Source organism: Eubalaena glacialis, chromosome 17 (assembly GCF_028564815.1).
Source record: "Eubalaena glacialis isolate mEubGla1 chromosome 17, mEubGla1.1.hap2.+ XY, whole genome shotgun sequence".
Lineage (NCBI taxonomy): Eukaryota > Metazoa > Chordata > Mammalia > Artiodactyla > Balaenidae > Eubalaena > Eubalaena glacialis.
The window spans coordinates 70,167,015-70,192,483 of NC_083732.1; the positions used below are offsets into that span (position 1 = coordinate 70,167,015).

Consider the following 25,469-nt stretch of genomic DNA (forward strand, 5'->3'; position numbering starts at 1 on the left):
CAGATTTATATTCTGTTTGATTCTGTTTTGCTGATTAGAAGTACGTATCACCGACAGCTGGAGATCTGTGTATCTCTCCATTTCTCTGTTTGAGTGACATAAACAAATCATTCCTGTCCAGTGTGCACTCTTCAGACACACAACAGATATACCATCTGTTAATCTGTGTCAGCTAAATGGAAAGTACCCAGCATCTGATGCCACCACCAACCACAAGAGAAGCCCCTCTGTTTGAGGCAGTAGCTGTGATCAGTATTATGTTCACTATGACACATCCAAAGTGGCCGCTCATTCCTGAATAATGCTTTTTAAATTTTTTATTGTAATTATCTGTCCTATCATAGGTAAACTAATACTCACTTAGTATAAAAGCTGACCTTTGTTGGCCTCATCCATTTTCGTAAGGATGGGAAATAGGGAAATGTGTGGAATTTATCATCTCAACTGGGACACCATGGCAGGTGAAAGGAGAAACTATTAATAATCATGCAGGAATAATAGGTATAAAAGAAGACTGTTTGGGGAACACGAGGACATAGAATCTCCCTATAAACTGAGTCCAAATGAACAGTAACAGCCACAAACACTGTGATTATGAAAAAGTATTGAGTACCCCATAGGTTCAGAGCGCTGGAGTAGAAGCTTTACGTCCTTGACCTCATTTAATTCTTACAACAATCTTATAAGGTAGATATTATGATTATTAATCATCCCTATTTTAGAGCTGAGGGAAATGAAGCTCAGGAATTTAAATACCTAGCTTAAGCTAGTAAGTTGCTGAGTTAGGATTTAAACCCAAGTTGGTAGAACACTAAACCAAATGCTTTTTCTATTATACTGCCTTCCAGGAAAAGTATAGTTTCTTGGAAATTGTTAAATTGCAGTTGCTGGCTGGGTACACTTGGGTACCAATGTAGGAAGTTACCTGTTAAAGATGCACAATGTCTTTATTCTAGGTCTATGAAAAACCAGGAGCTCTGAGAGATGCTTTTTTTTTCTTTTAATGTGCATAGTTTATTTTTAAAAAATTTTTATTGGAGTATAGTTGATTTACAATGTTGTATTAGTTTCTGCTGTACAGCAAAGTGAATCAGTTATACATATACATATATCAACTCTTTTTTTAGATTCTTTCCCCCGTATAGGTCATTACAGAATATTGAGTAGAGTTCTCTGTGCCATATAGTAGGCCCTTTTTTTTAGATTCCACATGTAAGCGATATCTCATGATACTTGTCTTCCTCTGTCTGACTTACTTCACTCAGTATGAGAATCTCTAGGTCCTTCCATGTTGCTGCAGATGGAAGCGGGGAGTCCTAACCACTGGACCGCTAGGGAATTCAAGAGATGCTTTTTCTTTGTCCTTCCTTCAGGTCTGTCAGTTCGTCGTCTCTGTAAATGGGCTTAACGTGCTGCACGTTGACTACCGGACGGTGAGCAACCTGATTCTGACGGGCCCACGGACGATTGTGATGGAGGTCATGGAGGAGTTAGAGTGCTGAGAGGGCAGCCCTCCCAGCCCATCCCGTGGCCTGCGGAGGATCAAAGGCAGAACAACACAAAGCTCTGCAATGACAAGACTTCTGTATACCTGGATGGCTTTGGACATACAGATCTTTTCTCCGTACATACACATCCTAATTTGAGTTTCACACACTGTTTCCCTGTTGAATGTGGAAGAACCGGGTAATACATCTTTTTTAAAAAAAAAACAACAAAAAAACGACTTACGTCAGTGTAGAAAAAGTTTGAGAAACAGAATTTTTTTTACATAGTAGCATTGCCTTACTCAATTTCCATTTGTAGTTCTCATCCATTGTTTTATATCTTAGTTTGCAGAAAGTTGTTGAAATGCTTCTCTTGCCAAAACAGCCATGTGCTAAAATCCCCTTCACAGGAGTCAGTAAAGTAGTTTTTACAGACTTTAAGTTGTACTGTCACCAAATGAGCATGGAACTGTTTATTAGAGGATCTAGATTTCACCATATTTCAAATTAAAACAACATCCAAAGGAATAGTACTTGTTAATTAGCATTTTGAAGGTTGTAAATCATTCAGTGCTTAAAAGCCATCAAATTTTTGACTTTTTCTTAATTCCTGCCTTTAGTATCAACTTTTCACTTAACATGTGTTTTCAGTTATGGTGTTGGTCAAAAACCAAAAACCTTATGATGGTATGGGTGGGGTAGATAGGGAGATAACTACTTAAAACTTTGTGCTCTGTTTTCTCTTTCTGAGCCTACATCATTTTGTTCTATCAGTCAGCAACAGCAACTTTCTAGAAATAATCCTGAATATGTTGAATGTCAAAACAGACAAGTTTGTATATACACATGTAATTCAAAATCACGCCTCTGGCAAGATTTCACTTTGAAGTTGTCCCTTTTTAAGTGAAGTATTCTAGAACTTGGCGCATATATGATAAAACTTGAAATTAAATTGCCTTATTGGCCCGAATTTTCACTAGCTTTCTAGTGTGACATATTCTAAGGACATGACATGTTGCTTATTTGGCAGGATTATTTTTCACCAAAAGCAACTTCTTGTGTTGTAACTCTTCAGCTCACTTGTATATATGCGTGTTTCTTTTTTGGTCTCAAAGAGAATGCATTTTGGGGCTTGGTGTATAGAGGAAGCTCCTCAAAGTGCCAAATTAGGGAATCAGGGAATGCTCAATTCCTCTTATTTTCATATAATACATTCTGAACGACAAGGTTACTTTCTTATCATGTAGTAACAAAATATGAATGTTGTACCTTGGCCATTTTTTGGTGATAGGTTATCATAATGTAATGGTACTGGTGGAATGGACATACTGTGTTAAAGATACCACATATATATGTTTCTGGTAGTCCAACTTTTCTGATCTGTAGCTTTAGTCAGAGAATAGGACTTTGAAGTAATATAGGATGGCTAACATTAATACTGTCGATCTACATTTGAGAAATATTATCATCTCCGTGTGTATGTGCATTTAAACTGTGTGCCAGGCTGTGTGCTATGGCACTTTACATACGTGCTCTCTTTTAATATTCATCACAACCCAGCAAGGTTGGTATTATCTCCCCCCCATTTTTCAGACTTGAAAAGTAAGTCTGAGCAAGTTTTAAAATGGTCTCAAGTTCACACAGTTGCAAGAACTACTAAGTGATAGAGCCTGGATTCAAACACAAGTTTATCTAACGCTAAAGCCCATGTTACTCCCTCTCCTACATTCCCCAGCCTTTCCGCATTTGGGGACCTTCCGTTGAGGGCTTATCCTGTACCCAGTGCTGTGCTAAAACTATACATTGCCTGTCCTTACTGACCTGTGAGGTCAGTGTTGTCATCATCTCCATTTTACAACTGAGGAAACAGACTCATAAAAAGGTTAGTCATATACCCAAGGCCACACAACTAGTAAGTGGGAAGCCTTACCATTAGGCTTTTAAAAAATGTATAACATCTTTAAAAGATGAGTCCTAAATGCCTCCTGTCTGCATGTATTCATTAACTGATAAAAGAAGGAGGAATGCCTTTCGGGAGTGGCATCTTCTTCTTGCTGCTACCTGTCCTTTTTATGCATGTCCCAACGCCCATTGTCTTGGACCTTGATATAATACCACTTCCCTTCAGCCAGTCTAAGCACCAGAGAGGCATCTGCCTTTATTGACTTCACACAGCCTCCTGCCTGTGAAATTTCTTTGATTCAGAGAGTGGCATTGATATCTTTGCTCAAATGAACACTAAGGTGAAGGAGGGAGGGAGGGAAGGAAGAAGGAAGGAAGGAAGGATGGATGAAGGGAGGGAAGGGAGGGAGGAAGGAAGGAAGGGAGGGAGGGAAGGAGGGAGGGAAGAAAAGCAGGAAGGGAGGGAGAGAAGGAGGGAGGGAAGGAAGGAAGGGAGGGAGGAAGAGAGGGAGGGAAGGAGGGAGGGAGGGAGGGAAGAAGGAAGGAAGGAAGGATGGATGAAGGGAGGGAAGGGAGGGAGGAAGGAAGGAAGGGAGGGAGGGAAGGAGGGAGGGAAGAAAAGCAGGAAGGGAGGGAGAGAAGGAGGGAGGGAAGGAAGGAAGGGAGGGAGGAAGAGAGGGAGGGAAGGAGGGAGGGAGGGAGGGAAGAAGGAAGGAAGGAAGGATGGATGAAGGGAGGGAGGGAAGGAAGGGAGGATGGAAGGAAGGGAGGGAGGGAGGGAAGGAAGAAGGAAGGAAGGAAGGAAGGGAGGATGGAAGGAAGGGAGGGAGGGGAAGAGGGAGGGAGGGAGGAAGGGAATAAAAGCAGGAAGGGAGGATGGAACTGATTCCTCCTTTGACTCCCATCACCCTTAAAGTCCAAATGCCAGAGAATTCTATTTAAGGCCAAGAGAGCTTCACCTTAGCTATAGTCCCAGTCCACCCCTGGCATCCTCACCCTGTAGTTAAAGTGAATGCTCCACTCCCAAAAGGGCCCCGGTCTAGCTCCCTGCAGCCTTTGCCCATGCAGTTTCTCCTCCCTGGAATATTATTCTTTCTCCTTCTTTGCCTGGAAAAATCTGTCTTATTAATTCCCCTTAGGTATTCTTAGATATTACCTCTGAGAAATCTTTGCCAACGATCTAGTTCTGGGATTGATGCCCTTCTCTAAATTCCCATGGACCCCTATACACCACCCTCTTGTGATGACAGCACTGATGACATTTCCTTTGAAATTGTCCCATTACACGTCTGTCTCCCTAACTACACTCTAAGCATCTGCAGAACAGGAACTGTGTCTTGCTGCCCAGGCAGTCCCTTCACCTAGCACAGTTCCTAACACAGAGCAGTATGTCAGCTATCCATTGCTGTCTAGCGAATCAACCCAAAACATACCTTATAACACTACTTATTTGCTTATGATCCTGTGGGTTGGCCTTTTGGGCAAAGCTCTGCTAGGATGACCAGCCACAGCTTGATGTGGAATGGGTTGGGTTCAAACAAACATCTGTGGTCAGGGAGCGTGTCTATTGGGGGCTGGCTGATTGTGGATGGCTTTGTGCATATATCTCGCTGTTGGCTGGGGCATTGGCTGGGGTGCCTCAGTTCACTTCACGTGGCCTTTCCCCGTAGCTAGCCCAGGCTTTCTCGTTAGGCCTCATGAGATCAAAGAGGGGGAGCATGGAAACTGCAAGACCTTTTGTGGACTTGCTTGGAAGTCACACAGTGTCACCTCCACAGCATTTTGTTGGCCAAAGCAAGTCACAAAGCTAGCCCAGAACCAAGAGGCTGGGAAACAGATTCTTCCTTTTGATGGGAGGAGCTACAAAGAATCTGGCCATTTTTAATCCACTAAGACTAGGTACTCACTATTTTTTTGAATAAAGGACCAAAAACTTACCTAGTTATTGAAAGGCTTCAGCTATCCAGATGTAAATTACTGACCAACCACTGGGTAGAAGTACAACAGTTGTGAATAAAGCCCCATGCCTAATGAAAACTAGAGTCAGAAAAATCCTGAAATAGTGCTGCATGGAGCCACGGAGAGCACGGTTTTTATTCTTTGCATTTTGCTGAGGTGTGGAGTGGTCAGGTGGCATGCCCATATTCATGAGGCTTGTTGGGGCCAGAGCCTAGGCCAAACACCAGCCTCCCACCCTCCAATCCTATGTCCTTATATAGCCTCCTGCAGTGGAGGGTAACGCCGTGAAAATAGGCCTTTGGCTTTGGATTATTCATAAAATGCAGTTGTGCCATGTACCTGTGAAGGTGAAGGATACATACTTTAATTAACTCAAGCCTTGAGTTGTTAAATCATATCATTAAAAAATAAATATTTTGTGTGATATTTTGACAGTTGAACAGCTTTAAAATTTAGAAACTCCATTCCTAAATGTAACACCAAGAATGATTCTAAATTAACAGTAAGCAGTATTTCTAAGAGCTTTTATTTCCTATGTATGTGTGTCTGTGTGTATTGGTGTATTGTGTGTGAGAGTTCACTCATGGAGAATCCCTGAAATGGCTTACTTTGTTCCTAGAGAAAACACTTTTGGTTTTTCAGGTGTTTGTGTAATGTGTCTGTGTTTTTGTGATAGAGACAGAAATCATTTTTCGTTAATTCTTTAGCATAGGATTTGAAAGCCATGTTGGTTAATTCTGCTGTAGAGAGAAAAATGCAGCTGCCTTTTGGGTTGGTTCTATAATCTGATGTTTTCTTATTAATCTCTGATAAATAATTGTATAAATTGATACATTTCTATTTGAGAAATGTTGGGTAACATGAAGAAGATATCCATGTTTGAGTAGATTAGATACGATCAACTTCACACTACCTTATAAAAGGTGAATGCATTGGAGTGGTAGCAATTAATAATTTAAAAATCATTGCTTTCAGGCCAGAATTGAGTCTCACATTTCCAAATACTCATTACTTTCAAATATGTTATGAAAATAATCTGCTTTTAAGATCTACTTGAATGATGTTGACTATTCTTTCCCATTGAATATTAATCCTGTTTCATTTTGGTTATACATGATCAGAATAACTCTAGAACATTTCAGTTTTGCAAATTGGTTGGAGTCTATTGGTGTCATTGACCATGGTTTTACTCATTTAAGGCAGAATTTCAGGTGTAATACGTTTGTCCTCAGTTCAATACCAAAAGGACAAATCTGCAGCATACCAAAAGGAAGTTCATCATCAAAGTTAGTATATGGTATTGTCAAATGCATTAATATATGTACTTAATATATATGTTTATTTTTAAATTAGGTTGAAATTTATTTTCTCCATTTCTTAAAAATTATAGCAAAATACTTAAAATTATAATATGAAAATAGACAGTATAGCATGAAATAAATGTTAAATTTTTAAAACAATGACTTAGGGTTCCAGCTTTTTCTGTCTTTTAGAACAAATTAGCCATTTTTTTAATCCTAAGAAAGGGTTGCATTGTAAAGCTGATCTACTACTAACCTATCAGAGAAAACACATGGGACTCATATCTAATTCTCTAATGTAGCCAAAAGTGCCATTTGTAAAACTACTTAATGATGGATGTTTTCTGAAGCTCTTTTGCCTGGGAAAAAAAAAAAGTGCATTAAAAAGCTTTTTCTGTAGTGTATTTGATTTGGAATCATATCCTCACTACACAGTTACTGATGAGTGCTATGGAATAGTCTATATGGAAATATGCTATGTCGTTGTTTACTATTTTGAGAGAATGTTATTTTTTTGCTTTTTAGTTTTTTTCAACTAATTAGGAAATCAGTTACACAATTCAGTTTGTGTAGGGTAGAAGTATGGAGGTGAGTGGTTATTCAGACTACACACAATATTAACCAAAAGGACTTTACATTTTTCTCTCATTTATTCATTTATTCACTTGCTCTTTCATTCATTCAAGAAACCTCACTGAGGACCTGTGTTTTGCTGGACAGTATATATAGGCCCTGGAAGTATAAAACTGAGTAGACCGGACCCTGGATTCAGCTCATCCTTCAAGAGTCACCTCTAGGCCTGTCTCCTAGAAGACTTCTCTCCATAGAGAGGTGGGAATATGAAATCCTGGGTTGATATGGGTGTTTTAACACCACAAACCACCATCCAACCCCAGAACCAGAACACTGACAACAACTTATATTTAAACTATTGTCTCCTTCCCAATCCTGTCCCCCACTTTCCCTTACCCAAGGAAAGCACAATGGCAAATGTTGAGTTTACCATTCATTCTCTTGTTCTTTTTTTTTTTTTTTTTTTTGGCTGTGCAGCAGTGAAAGCACTGAGTCTTAACCACTGGACTGCCAGGGAGTTCCCCACTGTTCTTTTTGTTCTTAATCATTGTTTAGGTTTTTTAAAAAATGAACTTTATTAGAAGAACATCAAGTTTTATATAAACTTCTGGGACTTGCTTGTTTTCGTTCAAGATTATATTACTAAGATTCTTCTAGATTTTTGTATGTAGTTGTAATTAATTCATTTTTTACAGCTTCATAAATTTCCAGAGCACAAATTGTCTGTTTTCTTGACAATGGGCATTTGGGTTGTTTCCATTGTTGTTGTTGTCATAAGTAGGATTACTATGAACATTCTGATATCATCTCCTGGGTACAAGTGTAGGAGTTTCTCTTAGGTATCCACAAGAATTTCTGAGTCATAGGAAATGTGAATACTAACTCTACAAGATCACATGTAACTAGTTTGCAAAGTGGTTGAACCAATGTAGTTGCCCATCTGAAATATAAAAGTGATATATGTTGATCAGTATCTTCTCCAACACCTATATTCTGAAACTTCTTAATTTTTGTTAAATGTTTATTTGGTCAATGATATTGAGAATTCTAATTTGCTGCAAAGTTCATAAAGTTTAAAGCACAAAAAATGTAAGAAGTCGTTTGTGATCCTAACTTAGTATATCAATGTCTTCTTTATGCCCAGGATGTCTTTGAAACTTTTTACCCTACAACAACTTTGTGATTTTGATGAGACAAGGATTACTGAAAGCCATATAACATCTTCAAAAACACCCAACAAAGAATTTATTAAGCACCTACTATGGGCCTGTCACTAAGTCTTTCCCAAAGAGCAGTAAATAAGAAAGGTCCCAGTCCTTATGAAGTTTATATATTCTTGGGGGACTAAAAGGAGTTCTGCACCCAGTTCCGTTGTGGGGGGTTCCTCCACCACCACCAAGCGATGCTCCAGCACCAACGGCGTGTCCTATAATTCAACCTAATTCTGGCACTATCTACCCGGATACAGCATTAGATTCCACAGTTTAAGGGTTCAGACCTAAAAGACTGCCCCTCCCCTTCACTTCAGCTGCCAATTGCAAGCCCAGGTTATCACCTGTGCTTCTGATTGAATGGATCAGAGGTTCTCATGACCCTTTCCTTGTGTTTCCTAATTTGCTAGAGTGGCTCACAGAAAGCAGAGAAATGTTTTACTTATTAGATTACTGCTTTATTATAAAAGGATATAACTCAGGAATGGACAGATGGAAGAGATGCACAGGGAATGGTATGGGGAAAGGGCATGAAGCTTCCATGTCCTCTCAGAGCATGCCACTCTCCCTAAATCTCCATGTGTTCAACAACCCCAAAGCTTTCCCAGCCCCAATCTTCTTATTTTTTATTTATTTTATTTCATTTATTTTTAAAATTTTTTAATTTATTTTTTTATACAACAGGTTCTTATTAGTTATCTATTTTATACATATTAGTGTATATATGTCAATCCCAATCTCCCAATTCATCCCACCACCACCACCACCCCCCGCTGCTTTCCCCCCTTGGGGTCCATACATTTATTCTCTATGTCTGTGTCTCTATTTCTGCCCTGCAAACAGGTTCATCTGTACCATTTTTCTAGGTTCCACACATATGCGTTAATATATGATATTTGTTTTTCTCTTTCTGACTTACTTCACTCTGTATGACAGTCTCTAGATCCATCCACGTCTCTACAAATGACCCAATTTCATTCCGTTTTATGACTGAGTAATATTCCATTGTATGTAGGTACCACATCTTCTTTATCCATTCATCTGTCAATCGGCATTTAGGTTGCTTCCATGGCCTGGCTACTGTAAATACTGCTGCAATGAACACTGGGGTGCATGTGTCTTTTTGAATTATGGTTTTCTCTGGGTATATGCCCAGTAGTGGGATTGCTGGGTTATATGGTAATTCTATTTTTAGTTTTTTAAGGAACCTCCATACTGTGCTCCATATTGGCTGTATCAATTTACATTCCCACCAACAGTGCAAGAGGGTTCCCTTTTCTCCACACCCTCTCCAGCATTTGCTGTTTATTTTCTGATGATGCCCATTCTAACTGGTGTGAAGCAATACCTCATTGTAGTTTTGATTTGCATTTCTCTAATAATTAGTGATGTTGAGCAGCTTTTCATGTGCTTCTTGGCCATCTGTATGTCTTCTTTGAAGAAATGTCTATTTAGGTCTTCTGCCCATTCTGGATTGGGTTGTTTGTTTTTTTAATATTGAGCGGCATGAGCTGTTTATATATTTTGGAGATAATGCTTTGTCGGTTGATTCGTTTGCAAATATTTTCTCCCATTCTGAGGGTTGTCTTTTTGTCTTGTTTATGGTTTCCTTTGCTGTGCAAAAGCTTTTAAGTTTCATTAGGTCCCATTTGTTTATTTTTGTTTTTATTTCCATTACTCTAGGAGGTGGATCAAAAAAGATCTTGCTGTGATTTATGTCAAAGAGTGTTCTTCCTGTGTTTTCCTCTAAGAGTTTTCTAGTGTCTGGTCTTACATTTAGGTCTCTAATCCATTTGGAGTTTATTTTTATGTATGGTGTTAGGGAGTGTTCTAATTTCATTCTTTTACATGTAGCTGTCCAGTTTTCCCAGCACCACTTATTGAAGAGACTATCTTTTCTCCATTGTGTATCCTAGCCTCCTTTGTCATAGATTAGTTGACCATAGGTGCGTGGGTTTATCTCTGGGCTTTCTATCCTGTTCCATTGATCTATATTTCTGTTTTTGTGGCAGTACCATATTGTCTTGATTACTGTAGCTTTGTAGTATAGTCTGAAGTCAGGGAGCCTGATTCCTCCAGCTCCATTTTTCTTTCTCAAGATTGCTTTGGTATTCGGGGTCTTTTGTGTTTTCATACAAATTGTGAAATTTTTTGTTCTAGTTCTGTGAAATATGCCATTGGTAGTTTGATAGGGATTGCATTGAATCTGTAGATTGCTTTGGATAGTATAGTCATTTTCACAATGTTGATTCTTCCAATCCAAGAACATGGTATATCTCTCCCTCTGTTTGTATCATTTTTAATTTATTTCATCACTGTCTTACAGTTTTCTGCATACAGGTCTTTTGTCTCCTTAGGTAGGTTTATTCCTAGGTATTTTATTCTTTTTGTTGCAATGGTAAATGGGAGTGATTCCTTAATTTCTCTTTCAGATTTTTCATCATTAGTGTATAGGAATGCAAGAGATCTCTGTGCATTAATTTTGTATCCTGCTACTTTACCAAATTCATTGATTAGCTCTAGTAGTTTTCTGGTGCATCTTTAGCATTCTCTATATATAGTATCATGTCATCTGCAAACAGTGACAGTTTTACTTCTTTTCCAATTTGTATTCCTTTTATTTACTTTTCTTCTCTGATTGCCATGGCTAGGACGTCCAAAACTATGTTGAATAATAGAGGTGAGAGTGGACATCCTTGTCTTGTTCCTGAACTTAGAGGAAATGCTTTCAGTTTTTCACCATTGAGAATGACGTTTGCTGTGGGTTTGTTGTATATGGCCTTTATTATGTTGAGGTAGGTTCCCTCTATGCCCACTTTCTGGAGCGTTTTTATAATAAATGGGTGTTGAATTTTGTCAAAAGCTTTTTCTGCATCTATTGAGATGATCATGTGGTTTTTCTCCTTCAATTTGTCAATATGGTTTATCACATTGATTGATTTGCATATATTGAAGAATCCTTGCATCCCTGGGATAAATCCCACTTGATCATGGTGTATGATCCCTTTATTTTGTCGTTGGATTCTGTTTGCTAGTATTTTGTTGAGCATTTTTGCATCTATATTCATCAGTGATATTGGTCTGTAATTTGCTTTTTTGAAGTACCTTTGTCTGGTTTTGGCATAAAGGTGATGGTGGCCTCATAGAATGAGTTTGGCAGTGTTCCTTCCTCTGCAAATTTTTGGAAGAGTTTAGGAAGGATGGGTGTTAGCTCTTCTCTAAATGTTTGTAGAATTCACCTGTGAAGCCATCTGGTCCTGGACTTTTGTTTGTTGGAAGATTTTTAATCACAGTTTCAGTTTCATTACTTGTGATTGGTCTGTTCATATTTTCTATTTCTTCCTCATTCAGTCTTGGAAGGTTATACCTTTCTAAGAATTTGTCCATTTCTTCCAGGTTGTCCATTTTATTGGCATAGAGTTGCTTGTAGTAGTCTCTTAGGATGCTTTGTATTTCTGCAGTGTCTGTTGTAACTTCTTTTTCATTTCTAATTTTATTGATTTGAGTCCTTCCCCTCTTTTTTTTGATGAGTCTGGCTGAAGGTTTATCAATTTTGTTTATCTTCTCAAAGAACCAGCTTTTAGTTTTATTAATCTTTGCTATTGTTTTCTTTGTTTTTATCTCATTTATTTGTGCTCTGATCTTTATGATTTCTTTCCTTCTGCTAACTTTGGGTTTTGTTTGTTCTTCTTTCTCGAGTTCCTTTAGGTGTAAGGTTAGATTGTTTATTTGAGATTTTTCTTGTTTCTTGAGGTAGGCTTGTATTGCTATAAACTTCGCTCTTAGAACTGCTTTTGCTGCATCCCATAGGTTTTGGATCATCGTGTTTTCGTTGTCATTTGTCTCTAGGTAGTTTTTGATTTTCTCTTTGATTTCTTCAGTGATCTCTTGGTTATTTAGTAACGTATTGTTTAGCCTCCATGTGTTTGTGTTTTTTACGTTTTTTTTCCCTGTAATTGATTTCTAATCTCATAGCATTGTGGTCAGAAAAGATGCTTGATATGATTTCAATTTTCTTAAATTTACCGAGGCTTGATTTGTGACCCAAGATGTGATCTATCCTGGAGAATGTTCCGTGTGCACTTGAGAAGAAGTGTAATCTGCTGTCTTTGGATGGAATGTCCTATAAATATCAATTAAATCTATCTGGTCTATTTTGTCATTTAAAGCTTGTGTTTCCTTATTGATTTTCTGTCTGGATGATCTGTCCATTGGTGTAAGTGAGGTGTTAAAGTCCCCCACTATTATTGTGTTACTGTCAATTTCCTCTTTTATAGCTGTTAGCAGTTGCCTTATGTATTCAGGTGCTCCTATGTTGGGTGCATATATATTTATAATTGTTATATCTTCCTCTTGGATTGATCCCTTGATCATGATGTAGTGTCCTTCCTTGTCTCTTGTAACATTCTTTATTTTAAAGTCTATTTTATCTGATATGAGTACTGCTACTCCAGCTTTCTTTTGATTTCCATTTGTATGGAATATCTTTTTCTATCTCCTCACTTTCAGACTGTATGTGTCCCTAGATCTGAAGTGGGTCTCTTGTAGACAGCATATATATGGGTCTTGTTTTTGTATCCATTCAGCAAGCCTGTGTCTTTTGGTTGGGGCATTTAATCCATTCACGTTTAAGGTAATTATTGATATGTATGTTCCTATTACCATTTTCTTAATTGTTATGGGTTTGTTTTTGTAGGTCCTTTTCTTCTCCTGTGTTTCCCACTTAGAGAAGTTCCTTTAGTGTTTGTTGTAGAGCTGGTTTGGTGGTGCTGAATTCTCTTAGCTTTTGCTAGTCTGTAAAGCTTTTGATTTTTCTCTCGAATCTGAATGAGATCCTTGCCGGGTAGAGTAATCTTGGTTGTAGGTTCTGCCCTTTCATCACTTTAAATATATTGTGCCACTCCCTTCTGGCTAGTGGAGTTTTTGCTGAGAAATCAGCTGTTAACCTTTTGGGAGTTCCCTTTTATATTATTTGCCGTTTTTCGCTTGTTGCTTTCAATAAATTTTCTTTGTCTTTAATTTTTGTCAATTTGATTACTATGTGTCTCGGAGTGTTTTTCCTTGGGTTTATCCTGCCTGGGACTCTCTGCACTTCCTGGACTTGAGTGGCTATTTCCTTTCCCATGTTAGGGAAGTTTTTGACTATAATCTCTTCAATATTTTCTTGGGTCCTTTCTCTCTCTCTTCTCCTTCTGGCACCCCTGTAATACGAATGTTGGTGTGTTTAATGTTGTCCCAGAGGTCTCTTAGGCTGTCTTCATTTCTTTTCATTCTTTTTTCTTTATTCTGTTCCACGGCAGTGAATTCCACCATTCTGTCTCCCAGGTCACTTACCCGTTTTTCTGCCTCAGTTACTCTGCTATTGATTCCTTCTAGTGTATTTTTCATTTCAGTTATTGTATTGTTCATCTCTGTTTGTTTGTTCTTTAATTCTTCTAGGTCCTTGTTAAACATTTCTTGCATCGTCTCGATCTTTGCCTCCATTCTTTTTCTGAAGTCCTGGATCATCTTCACTATCATTATTCTGAATTCTTTTTCTGGAAGGTTGCCTATCTCCACTTCATTTAGTTATTTTTCTGGGGTTTTATCTTGTTCCTTCATCTGGCACAAAGTCCTCTGCCTTTTCATTTTGTCTATCATTCTGTGAATGTGGTGTTCCTCCCATAGGTTCCAGAGTTGTAGTTCTTACTTCTGCTGTCTGCCCCCTGGTGGATGAGGCTATCTAAGAGGCATGTGCAAGCTTTCTGATGAGAGGGACTGGTGGTGGGTAGAGCTGGGTGTTGCTCTGGTGGGCAGAGCTCAGTAAAACTTTAATCTGCTTGTCTGCTGATGGGTGGGGCTGGGTTCCCTCCCTGGTCATTGTTTGGCTTGAGGCAACCCAGCACTGGAGCCTACCTGGCTCTTTAGTGGGACTAATGGCGGACTCTGGGAGGGCTCACACCAAGGAGTACTTCCCAGAACATCTGCTGCCAGTGTCCTTGTCCCCACAGTGAGGCACAGCCACTCCCCGCCTCTGCAGGAGAACCTCCAACACTAGCAGATAGGTCTGGTTCAGTCTTCTATGGGGTCACTGCTCATTCCCCTGTGTCCTGCTGCACACACTACTTTGTGTACGCCCTCCAAGAGTGGAGTCTCTGTTTCCCCCAGTCCTGTCAAAGTCCTACAATCAAATCCCGCTAGCCTTCAAAGTCTGAGTCTCTGGGAATTCCTCCTCCCATTGCCGGACCCCCAGGTTGGGAAGCCTGACATGGGGCTCAGAACCTTCAATCCAGTAGGTGGACTTCTGTGGTATAAGTGTTCTCCAGTTTGTGAGTCACCCACCCAGCAGTTACGGGATTTGATTTTATTGTGATTGCGCCCCTCCTACTGTCTCACTGTGGCTTCTCCTTTGTCTTTGGATGTGGGGTATGTTCTCTGGTGAGTTCCAGTGTCTTCCTGTTGATGATTGTTCAGCAGTCAGTTGTGATTCTGGTGCTCTTGCCAGAGGGAGTGAGTGCATGTCCTTCTACTCTGCCATCTTCAAGAGCCAACCTTTTGATTTTTTTAAATGGAGGTTTCATTACACAGGCATGATTAATTAAATCTTTGGCCATTGGCAGTCAATTCAACCTCCAGTTCCTTTCCCCTCCCCAGAGGTCAGGGAGGTGGGATTCAAAGTTCCAACCCTCTAATCACATGGTTGGTTCTTCTGTCAACCACCTTTAGGTGTGTGTGGTAAGTCACCTCATTAACATAACACAAGACACCTTTATTGCTCTCATCACTTAGGAAATTCCAAAGGTTTTAGGAGTTCTGTGCCAGAAATGGGACAAAGACCAAATATGTCTTATTATGAATCACAACATCACAGAGACATAGAAAATAATTATATAAATAAAATAGTTCATTTTAGATGGGGGTAAGTCCTAAGAGGTAAATGAAACCACATGGGGTGATAGAGAATGACCAGGATTTCATGCGGTGGTTAGTGAAAACAGCTGCCACATTACTCATTTCCAGTGGGGCACCTCTCACATGATGGTCCATGTGGACAGCGCCCCCTGGAGTTTTGCAGTGCAACAGCCCTGAGGAAAAGCTTCTACACACTTGACGTTTTGAGTTAATACCTAAAGGATGGGATTGAACCAGCCTTAAAGAAGGACTGCAGGTAAAGGAAGCAAGTCTAAAGGTATTGAAGCTGGAAAGGTTGTGAGGGTTAAGAGCATGGGCTCTGGATACATACGGGCCTGGATTCAGATTCCAGCTGTAGCACTTAGGAGCACATCCAGTTACTCACCTCTGAGGCATCAATTTCCTTGTCTGTAAAATGAGGATACCAGTACCCACCCCATTTGACTATGAAAATTAAATGAGATAGTGCGTGTAAAATGCTCACTCTTGTGCCTGATCCATACTAAATAATCAATAATCGGATGTTTCTCTTGTTTTGTTTGCGTACTAAATGGAAAAGAAAATGCTCTCTGGAGAAGCTAGACTTTTCCCGAAACTCATGCCAACTTACCTGTACCTGGGACTGGACTTCAGGCCCCCAAAATGCTCGGTCAGTGCTCTTTTCAGTACATCTCTCTGTGCCTTGGGTTTCTCACTTTTGAGAAATAACAATCTCATAAGGCTCTTATGAAGATTAATGAGTTAATACATTTAAAGGTCTTGGTATAGTGCCTGGCAAGTAGTTAAGTACTCCCAAAACAACTAATGATAGCTATTGTTATCATTTTTAGTACTATACCATGCTAATTATCTGATACCTTGAAAGACCCACACGAATCCATAAGATCGCCTTTATATATTGTCTATACATATATATTTTCATCACCGACAATATGTTACTGAACCAAACTCAGGTCTGCTTTCCTGCGCACAGTAAAGCCAATCTACTGACACCAGGTTATGGTGAAGGAAAGGGCAGCATTTATTTTAAGAGTGCCAATACAAGGAGAATGGGTGGCTTCTGCTCTAAAACCCTGAACTCCCCAATGGTTTTCAGTGAAAAGTTTTTATAGGCATAATTTGGGTGAGGGCTGCAGGGTGTGTGGCTTTCTTCTGACTGGTTGGTGGTGAGATAACTGGGTGGTACTCCAGGAATCTTGGGCTCAGCCTGAAGTTACCACCTGGGTGGGGGCCTTAGTTCCTGCAGAAGAACTCAATGATATTGTGATGTATATTCCTTGAGGAAGAACCAGGACCCTGCCCCAAGGCTGCACTGTTGTTGCTTGACTGCTCCTCCCTTGTTTCTGCATTTGCTCCCTTCCCGGTTTTGGTTTTTTGTTTGTTTGTTTGTTTGTATATTGGTGGCTTGCAGGGATCTTAGTTCCCTGACTAGGGATTAAGCCTGGGCCTGGCAGTGAAAGCACTGGAGTCCTAACCACTGGACTGCCAGAGAATTCCCTTCTGGCACTTTAAGATCCTATTAAGAAGGCAATAAAAGTCATCAATTGTTGTGCCCCACATTCCTTGGCAAACACTGTCTCTCAGGGTATATTGGAGACTTAGTTTTGATTATAAAGGAAGTTCTTTTCCTGACCACACCTTAATTGAGACATCATTCCATTTGTCCATCTGTCTTTAGTGGGCAGCTTCCCAAGTCTAGAGGTTTAGGATTCATGCCGAATTATGTAAGCAAGAATCACCACCTTGTGCTTCTGTTGGCACAAGCTTTCTGCAGGCAGGGAGTGGAGACACAGGTTGCTGCTTGCCTTGTACATCTGATGAAGGTACTGAGCAAAATAATGGAGTGCTCTGTGAGGAACTTGGCAAAGTGTCTCCTGTCCTTACATCTGGGATTTGACAACTCTTTTCCTTTGCCTGTCATTCTGACTTTCTTTCTTTGCCTCCTGGGACCCCGTAGCATCTTCTAAATTCCCTTTGTTCCCTTGGGGTTAAACATTACACTCATTTCTTCCTGAAGTCTGAAATGTCTGGGTCCACAAAGGCCAATTCATAATATAAACTTTATGAAGGTGGCTAGTGACATGTCTTGAGATCCATCCTGAGTGGATGGGACTTGGGTGGATAGGCCAGTGAGGAGGAGAAAGGAAGAGAGAAGAAGGGCATTTGTTCTGTTACCCTAACTTTGAAAATGTGTATGTGAATGTAGCCAAAACTCTGAGAGGAGCCCAGATTTTAAAAGTTCTGGATGTTTCTGCCACTGTGAAAGGTGAAGAAGTAGAATACTTCCCCTTATTCTTGAGCTTGGGAAACCCATGGACCATGGGACTCGGGAACATGAAGGTTCATTCATGATTAAGCAGAGAGACTCCCAGGTCTGGTGTTTCATAGCAGGAAAGGGAAGGAAACAAATGCTGTGAGCTCTAAGGAAGATGAATCTGCGCATGTCAGACCAGCCAGTCTGTGTGAGACAAAGAACCCCTGTTTTTTTCAGATTTTCTTTCAGCCAATCTGAGCTACATTGGATGTGAAAAACTGTTTCTAGTGCTTTCCTTGCTTGAAACAGAATGAGGGGAATTCCCTGGCGGTCCAGTGGTTAGGACTCCGCATTTCCAGGGACACGGGTTCGATCCCTGGTCGACCCCACAAGCCACGTAGCGCAGCCAAAAAAAGGAAAAAAAAAAAAAAGAAGAAGGGGAACGAGGAGGAGGTACTATACCATCTTTTTGTTTGTTGTCACCAGCCGGTAATGCACTCACTTACTTCTCTCCTTACCAGTCCATGGTCTTTGCTTTCCTTCTTGCTGAAGAGAATTAGCTTGTCCCGTACTCCACACTTCTACATTGGTGTATAAATGGAAACAAAAGTCTGAAATCAGAATCATCTCTTTTTACATTGGTAAGAGACTTTGTAAATTTGCTGGTTTATTCTGTCATTTTATGAATGGAGAAACAGTCCTAGAAAAATTAATAAGAATAACAATAAACAATAATAGCTAATATTTATTGCACTCTAAATATATACCAGCTAGTGTGTTGTTTTCTAGGGATGATCTAATTTAATCCTCACACAACTCCATAAGGTAGGTTCTAGTAAAAATCCTCATCTTATAGGCAAGGAGCTCTCTAGGGAGGTGAAGTTGGTGGCAGAAGGCCACACACCAGCCAAGTGGTGGGTCAGAATTGGAACCAGTCACTGCCTACTGATGGTATCTGGCTCCTGTGGCCACCCGGGTGGCCCAAGGATCCAAGATCACACATGCTCGTAGTAGCAGAGAACAACTGAGAGCCAGAACTCGCTCCTTGCGAGGACTCCACTTCCTTGATGTTGCTGTGGGGTCCACACGCATCATTGCACTCCTAAGCAGTGATGATCCAGGGCTCATTCCTCTTCCCTGGTGGCTGCTGTTTCACGCTGACTTTCCTCCTGCAGACATCAGGGATCACCCCTGTTTTCCTCTTCTCAACATCACTATGTATCATTTGGTTCATCCTTAGGGTTTCCTTTGTTCCAAAACTGGGGGGGGGGTGGTGGTGCGTGGTGGCTATTTTTCCAACTTCCTTCTTAGATGCTCTTCTGCAAGCAAACAGTCAGATACTTTTGTTCTCATGCATGCATTTCATTTCATTCATTCAACACATAATAATAGATGGCCTCCTATTGCCATGGTAAGTGCTAATCACTACAGGTGGGCAACTAAAAAGTAACTTGGGAGCCCTAGAGGATAGGAACTACATCAACAAATCCTATATCTCCAGGACCTAAGAAGGTCCCCAGCACACAGTAACCTCTCAATTAATGTTTGTTAAATAAAAGTTTGTGTTTGTAAAAGTCTCAAATTTACAATATACTTTCCTGAGATGGAAGTGGGCTTCGAAGTCTTGCTGCTGCCTCCTCTTTCCTGCCTTATTTCTTAGATGGCCTGTGAAAGGCACTCCACCCCGCTTTTCATTCATTCCTGGAAGCAGGCTTGTGTGTATCTTAGTTTTCCCTAGGTCCTCCCATAAGGCCAGACTGACATCTACTGGAGCACAGGAGACCTTCAGTCTGGCATCTTTCTTGAAGCTTAGAGAAAAGAAAGTGAACTTACAGCAAGGACAGAGGAGAGACAAAGGGAACTTCTTTTTTTTTGTAATCCCCTACCCCTATCTTGTCCCTCCCCGCTTCCCTCTCCCCACTTGTAACCACTAGTTTGTTCTCTATATCTATGAGTCTGCTTCTGTTTTGTTATATTTACTGGTTTGCTGTACTTTTTAGATTCCACATGTAAGTGATATTATATAGTATTTGTCTTTTTCTGACTTATTTCCCTTAGCATAATGCCCTCTGAGTCCATCCATGTTGTTGCAAATGGCAAAATTTTATTCTTTTTATGGCTGAGTAGGATTCCAGTGTGTGTGTGTGTGTGTGTGTCTATGTATCTCCAGAATTCCTTCTTTACAAGGACAGACGTTTAGGTCACAGACCCACCATAAAAGGAATGAAGGCAAATCCCCAGGACTCCAGGCTTCTAGAAAGAGTTTCTCAATGATAATAGTGATACAACTACCGAGCCCACGTGCCACAACTGCTGAAGCCCACGCACCTAGAGCCCGTGCTCTGCAACAAGAGAAGCCACTGCAATGAGAAGCCAGCGCACCGCAACGAAGAGTAACCCCTACTCGCCGCAACTAGAGAAAGCCCGTGCACAGCAACGAAGACCCAACGCAGCCAAAAATTAATTAATTAATTAATTAGTTAATTAAAAAATGATAATAGTGATAGTTATTGAATGTCCATTCTGTGCCATGCCCATGTTAAGTATTTTATGCACATTACTAAGTGTTTTATCTACTTTCTGCACATTGTCCCAAGTAACCATTTTCTAATGCATGTCACAATGTTTTATCAACTTCACCTTTACTTTTGATCTTCTCCCTCCCCTACAACCTCCATCATGAGAACAACTAGGTTATAAGGCCAGGGCTTTGTGATATAGCTAGACTTATCACTCACACACGAATGTGCGTACACACACACACACACAGATGTGGAGGAAATGAAACTTTCATCTTAATGCAGGTTGTGAGGGTTGCTGCTATCTTTTCATTTCTGACAAATTCTTCATTCTTGGATCTGTTGTGCTTTTCTTACATGAATTAGAAGTCAAGAAGAGTGTGTTGAAGTTTTCACCTAGAAATAGGAACATGTCATCTGATTCTGGAAGACTACCTCAACATCCTAGCTAAGTTACTGACTATGACAGATTTTCTCAGGAGAGAAAAGGACTGTTAATAATCCAAGATCATTAGTGCCTAGAATGAGCAAAACTCAATGGTGATGTGTATTTATGGTTTTTTAACACAATGCACGTAATTGTTAGGGGGCTTCCTGAATTCAGCTCCCAGCCCTGTGAAGCAAGAGCAGAATGCACACACACCCACCCAGCCAAGGGCTGAAGTACCCTCTTCTTACTCCTTGGAAATGGCTTCTGTTTGCATCAACTATATGGCAGATGCCTTTGGATGATGTCAACCTCTTCATATGAAAAAGAGCAAGTCCAGAAACAAAGCATGCATTGCCGTGTCAGGCGAGTCTGGCGGGGCCAGACAATCGTAGGGTTCTGTAAGGGCCGAGACCTCCCCTTGTAGGAACAGAGACTGCCTCTCATTTGCCTGCTGGAGTCTAACCCCTGCCACCCCAAAGGGAATCCTAGTGCAAAAAATAAAAATAGTGCGTGCACAGCTTCTCATTCAGTGCTCTTCTTTCTTGGTGAAAAGTTTCTTTACGGTTAGTGTCCAGACTCTAGACTAATTTCAAGGAAAGCTTCCTTTTTAAAAAATTTATGCTGACTGTGAGTTGGAGTGCAAGGCTATTTCCTTTTGATCCTCCTTGCCTTTTGTTTCCTTGATCACCAACTGACTTTCTCTCTCTCTTACTCTTTCCTTCCCCATTTTGACATAAAATCTGTTATTTCTCCTTATCAGCCTCTAGCAGGCTCTTCCAGCAGTTACTGAATGCTGAAGTCTACCTCTGGGATGGTGGCTGGGATGGGGCAAGCATAAACATGAGTCTGGGTGCAAAACTACATAATAGTAGAAGCCCTGGAGAATCTACGTGGAGAGGCTATATCTATTGGTGGGTCCATGCTGGATGACAAACAAGAAATAGAACCAAGGTCATGTCTTTGCAAATCAACCCCAGTTAAATTAAATCACAGAATTCAAGCAGACTATCCTTATGCCCTGTAACTGTCTGCTTCATATTAACTCTATTTATACAGTTGTTATGTCTTATCACTAAAGACCTGAGCAGACTCATTTTGGTATACCTCACATCCCTATCATATGACTCCATAACAAAATGATTCATTTCCAAACATAGACATTAAAGACAGTACTAGGGTCTATTTTAATATCCTAACTTGGGCAGTTGCCCTGTGGAATGTGAAATGCACCAACAAATGAAATGAATAATTACTGGCACCAGGCATTTCCACAACATTTATCTTGTTTAATCCTTGTAACACTCATGAGGTTGTTGTGAGAATTAAATAATTCATGTAGGCACTTCCCTGGTGGCGCAGTGGTTAAGAATCCGCCTGCCCATGCAGGGGACACGGGTTCCAGCCCTGGTCCAGGAAGATCCCACATGCCGTGGAGCAACTAAGCCCGTGCACCACAACTACTGAGCCTGCACTCTAGAGCCCGTGAGCCACAACTACTGGACCCGTGTGCCACAACTACTGAAGCCCATGCGCTTGGAGCCCATGCTCCGCAACAAGAGAAGCCACCGCAGTGAGAAGCCCACGCACTGCAATGAAGAGTAGCCCCCGCTCGCCACAAGAGAAAGCCTGCACACAGCAATGAAGACCCAATGCAGCCAAAAATAAAAAATATATATATAAAATAATTAATTAATTAAAAACAATTCATGTAAAGAGCTTATTATATGCTTGGCATATATTATATGCTTGGCTTAATATCATTATATTTACTATAATAATTATATGATAACATCATGTGGTTTTATTTTCAACACATACCAGCTGGGAAATGTGATTGTGATAGACTAACTAGATGCTTGACACCAACCCTGCTTCCTCTTCCTGGGCACATAGAAAGTCTATATTATCCAGCCTGCCTTGCATCTGGGAGGGACAGTGTAACTCAGTTCTGGCCTATGGTATGTGGGTAGAAGTTATGGATGCCACTTCCAAGGCTGGCTATAGAATATCCTGTGAAATCTTATGTGTCTTCTCTCCCCCTTATATGGAGCTAGAAGAGAAGGATTCTGCAATACAGGAGCCACATGATGGAAAGAGCCTGGATCCCTGAGTCATCTACGGAGAACAGCATCCTGATTCACATCAGGCTATGATGTGAGAGAAAACAAACTTTGTTTAAGCCACTGAGATTCGAGGGCTTATTCGTTATTGTAGCATAGATCATCTTACTCTGACTAATACCATGATGTTGAAGAGAAGGGAAACAAATATTCTCTAAATTAGTTATTTGAAAACAGTTCATTACCAAGTAAGGCAGAAGTAAATATTCACACATGAAACAAATCTGCAAAATTGTATGTGGAGTTTTAGGAAAGCTATAGAGCATCATTCTGCTGGGAGGTTAGGTTCCAGGTTTGCATAATGGCAATAATGGCAGAACTGAGACTTGAATCAGGTGTGTCTGACTCTAGGACCAGTATTTTTCTTTACTCCATCCTACATCAGTTTGGGATGAACCAGTCAAGGTGCCTCCTGCAAGAGTCAGTGATAAAGTACAAGGTCTCAGAGGCCAAACTAGCTCAAATGATGTGTTAGCCCAGGGCTTTAATAGGTCAAGAACAATGGGGAAAGAGGAGACCAAAATGCAAAGCTAAAGAGGTAGTGCTGAAAGTTCAGAATGGTGAGATGTGCCATAAGTAGGGAAATGTACTACAAGGCCAGAAGACAAAAGAGGGTAACAGGACTGAGTGTAGAGGGACAGAATCAGGAAGAGGGGCTCAACCCGGAGACTGAATTTCATGTAATGCTGGCCAAGGGGACAGCCCTGATGGACAGGATTTGAGGCAAGAGAATGAGAACAGCAGGAACCCTCCAAAAATCCCTACAAATGCCAGCTAGCATTTCTGTGTCATGATCATGGATTACAGAAATGCACAATGTATGAAGACTAGCTCCATTATCACTTAGGGTAGTCATATTTGGGGTTCATGGTTTTTCCAGAAAGATCAACCACCTCATCTCCAATTTTTCTGAGCACCAGGCACCTGTATTTTAAGAGCTCACTTAGCTCTCATTGGTATAGACATACTAATAGCTGGCAAAACTACCCAATAGCATTATTAAATACACATTGTTGAATATGCTTTTGGTCTCCTGGCACTCATTCCCTTTTTTTTTTTTTGCTAACAACACCTATATCCTGGAGGTGAATTGCCTCTCCCTCATTTTGTATAGTTATGATAAGATGTCTATCATGGTGCCCTAGTTTCTCCTAGTGAAAGAATGGGCCCCAAACCCAAATTAAATCAACACTCTCTTCCAGGACTTTGAACTTTGAGCAGAATAACACATGAATGGGAAACACAGTTGAATTTCATGAACCCAGGTGGTCCCTCAAACCTACCCTGGTTCTTTTCTTCTCTAAGCCTGGTCCCAGAGCCTTCTGATGAAATCTGTGGGCTGTGCTGACCTTTGGCGAAGTGTGGAGTAGAGGCACTCAGAATCCGGACAAGGTGCTTGGGTAAGCTCGGAAGAGCACAGGGTGTCGATTCCACAGAACAGGTGGAGACCAAGAACCAGATATAGAATCAGGTATCTGCCAAAGAGTTCAAGCAAGTAGAAACAATCAAGTTTAGGAGTTTAGGAAATCAGATTTCCTGATTAATTTAGAAATGAATGGTAGGTCAGTTAGGATGTTTTTTGGTTGCAAATGACAGAAAACCAGCTTGAACTAGCTTAAGGGGAAAAAGGACTTTATTGCTTTATTAACCACATTGTGATAGGAGCAGTGATTATATAATTTATCACCCACCTGGAACACTTCTGAGAACGAAAGAGGGAGATGTTAATGATTAAACTGGGACAACAGAGGTAAACTGGGCCTGCCTTAGGCAAACTGGAATGAATCTTCACGTAAGGAAATCAGAATGAATGAAACCTAAAAGGCTGCCAGGGATCTCTCTCTTTGTGTAACAGTTATTTCTCTCTACTTTCTACTTCTCTTGTGTGGGCTCTATTTGCATAAGCGTTTGTAGCAGGGGGCACACTGCCAGAAGGTCCAGGCTCAAATTCTTACAGATTACCAGTCAGAGAAGAAAAGATGCTTTTCCATCTGCTCCAGTATAAAATATCCTGCCCCAGAATTTCAAGCAGCCTGGCCTGTGTCACCTGATAACCCCTGGACCAATCTTTGTGAACAAAAGGATACATTCCTACCATCGGTTCACCTTGGGCCATATGCCCTTCTTGTGTCGATGACATAGGAGTACCATTAATCAATAGGCCCAGTAGTTTGAAGCAGCATTTCCCCAAAGGGAAGAGTTATTCTGAGAGACAAAACCATATATATCCACTATGACAGCCTCTTACAAAGTGCCTGCTGTCAAATCCACTGGCAGTATGGGAACATAAAACACAGCTATTGGATAAGATACACGTTATACAAAATACAGCTGTCCGAATGCTGGAGCTACCATTAACCCATTTACTCAGGAAACCCTTTACAATCCACTTTCACAAAGTGGATTGCTCTATCCATTTGGAGTCTAGTATATAATAGTCCATTAGAGATATGGAAGGCCCCAGGGCTTGGTGTTCCTATGAGCCTCTAGAACCTCTCAGATGAAGTGAACTTACCCCCAAAAGGCATTGGCAGAACCTTAAGGGCAGTGGGCACCATGTTTAAATGGGGAGTTGGGAACAGAAAGACAAGTGAGGACTCCCTAGAAAAGGGTTCAGAAAGAGGATGCTAGAGGCAGACTTCCCTTCCATCACAGCTTGGCTAAGCTCCCAGATCTACCACCACTGGCTCCTGTTTCAGCTTGTTGTTGGAAAGCACCACTGTTTATGATAAAACTTGGAACAGAGACGCTACCTTCTGCCACCCTGGGATGGTCCTCTCCGCTTTGCAGAGGATCGCATGGTGGCTAAAACTCGGCAGCAG

At 40.7% G+C, this 25,469-nt stretch overlaps 1 protein-coding gene across 2 annotated transcripts in view; it reads left to right on the plus strand.

The window, feature by feature from the left end:
* The window catches only part of DEPTOR (DEP domain containing MTOR interacting protein), a 174,106-nt gene that overhangs the window by 145,106 nt on the left and 3,531 nt on the right, over positions 1–25,469 (plus strand). Inside the window, exon 9 of one of the 2 annotated variants that reach the window (XM_061171368.1) lies at positions 1,374–3,727. The exons of the other annotated variant lie outside the window; for it this stretch is intronic. Coding sequence (XP_061027351.1) covers positions 1,374–1,502 — 129 coding nt within the window. The 3' untranslated portion in view covers positions 1,503–3,727. Of the gene's footprint in view, positions 1–1,373; positions 3,728–25,469 lie in introns of those variants that run through there. 2 annotated transcript variants of the gene reach the window in all.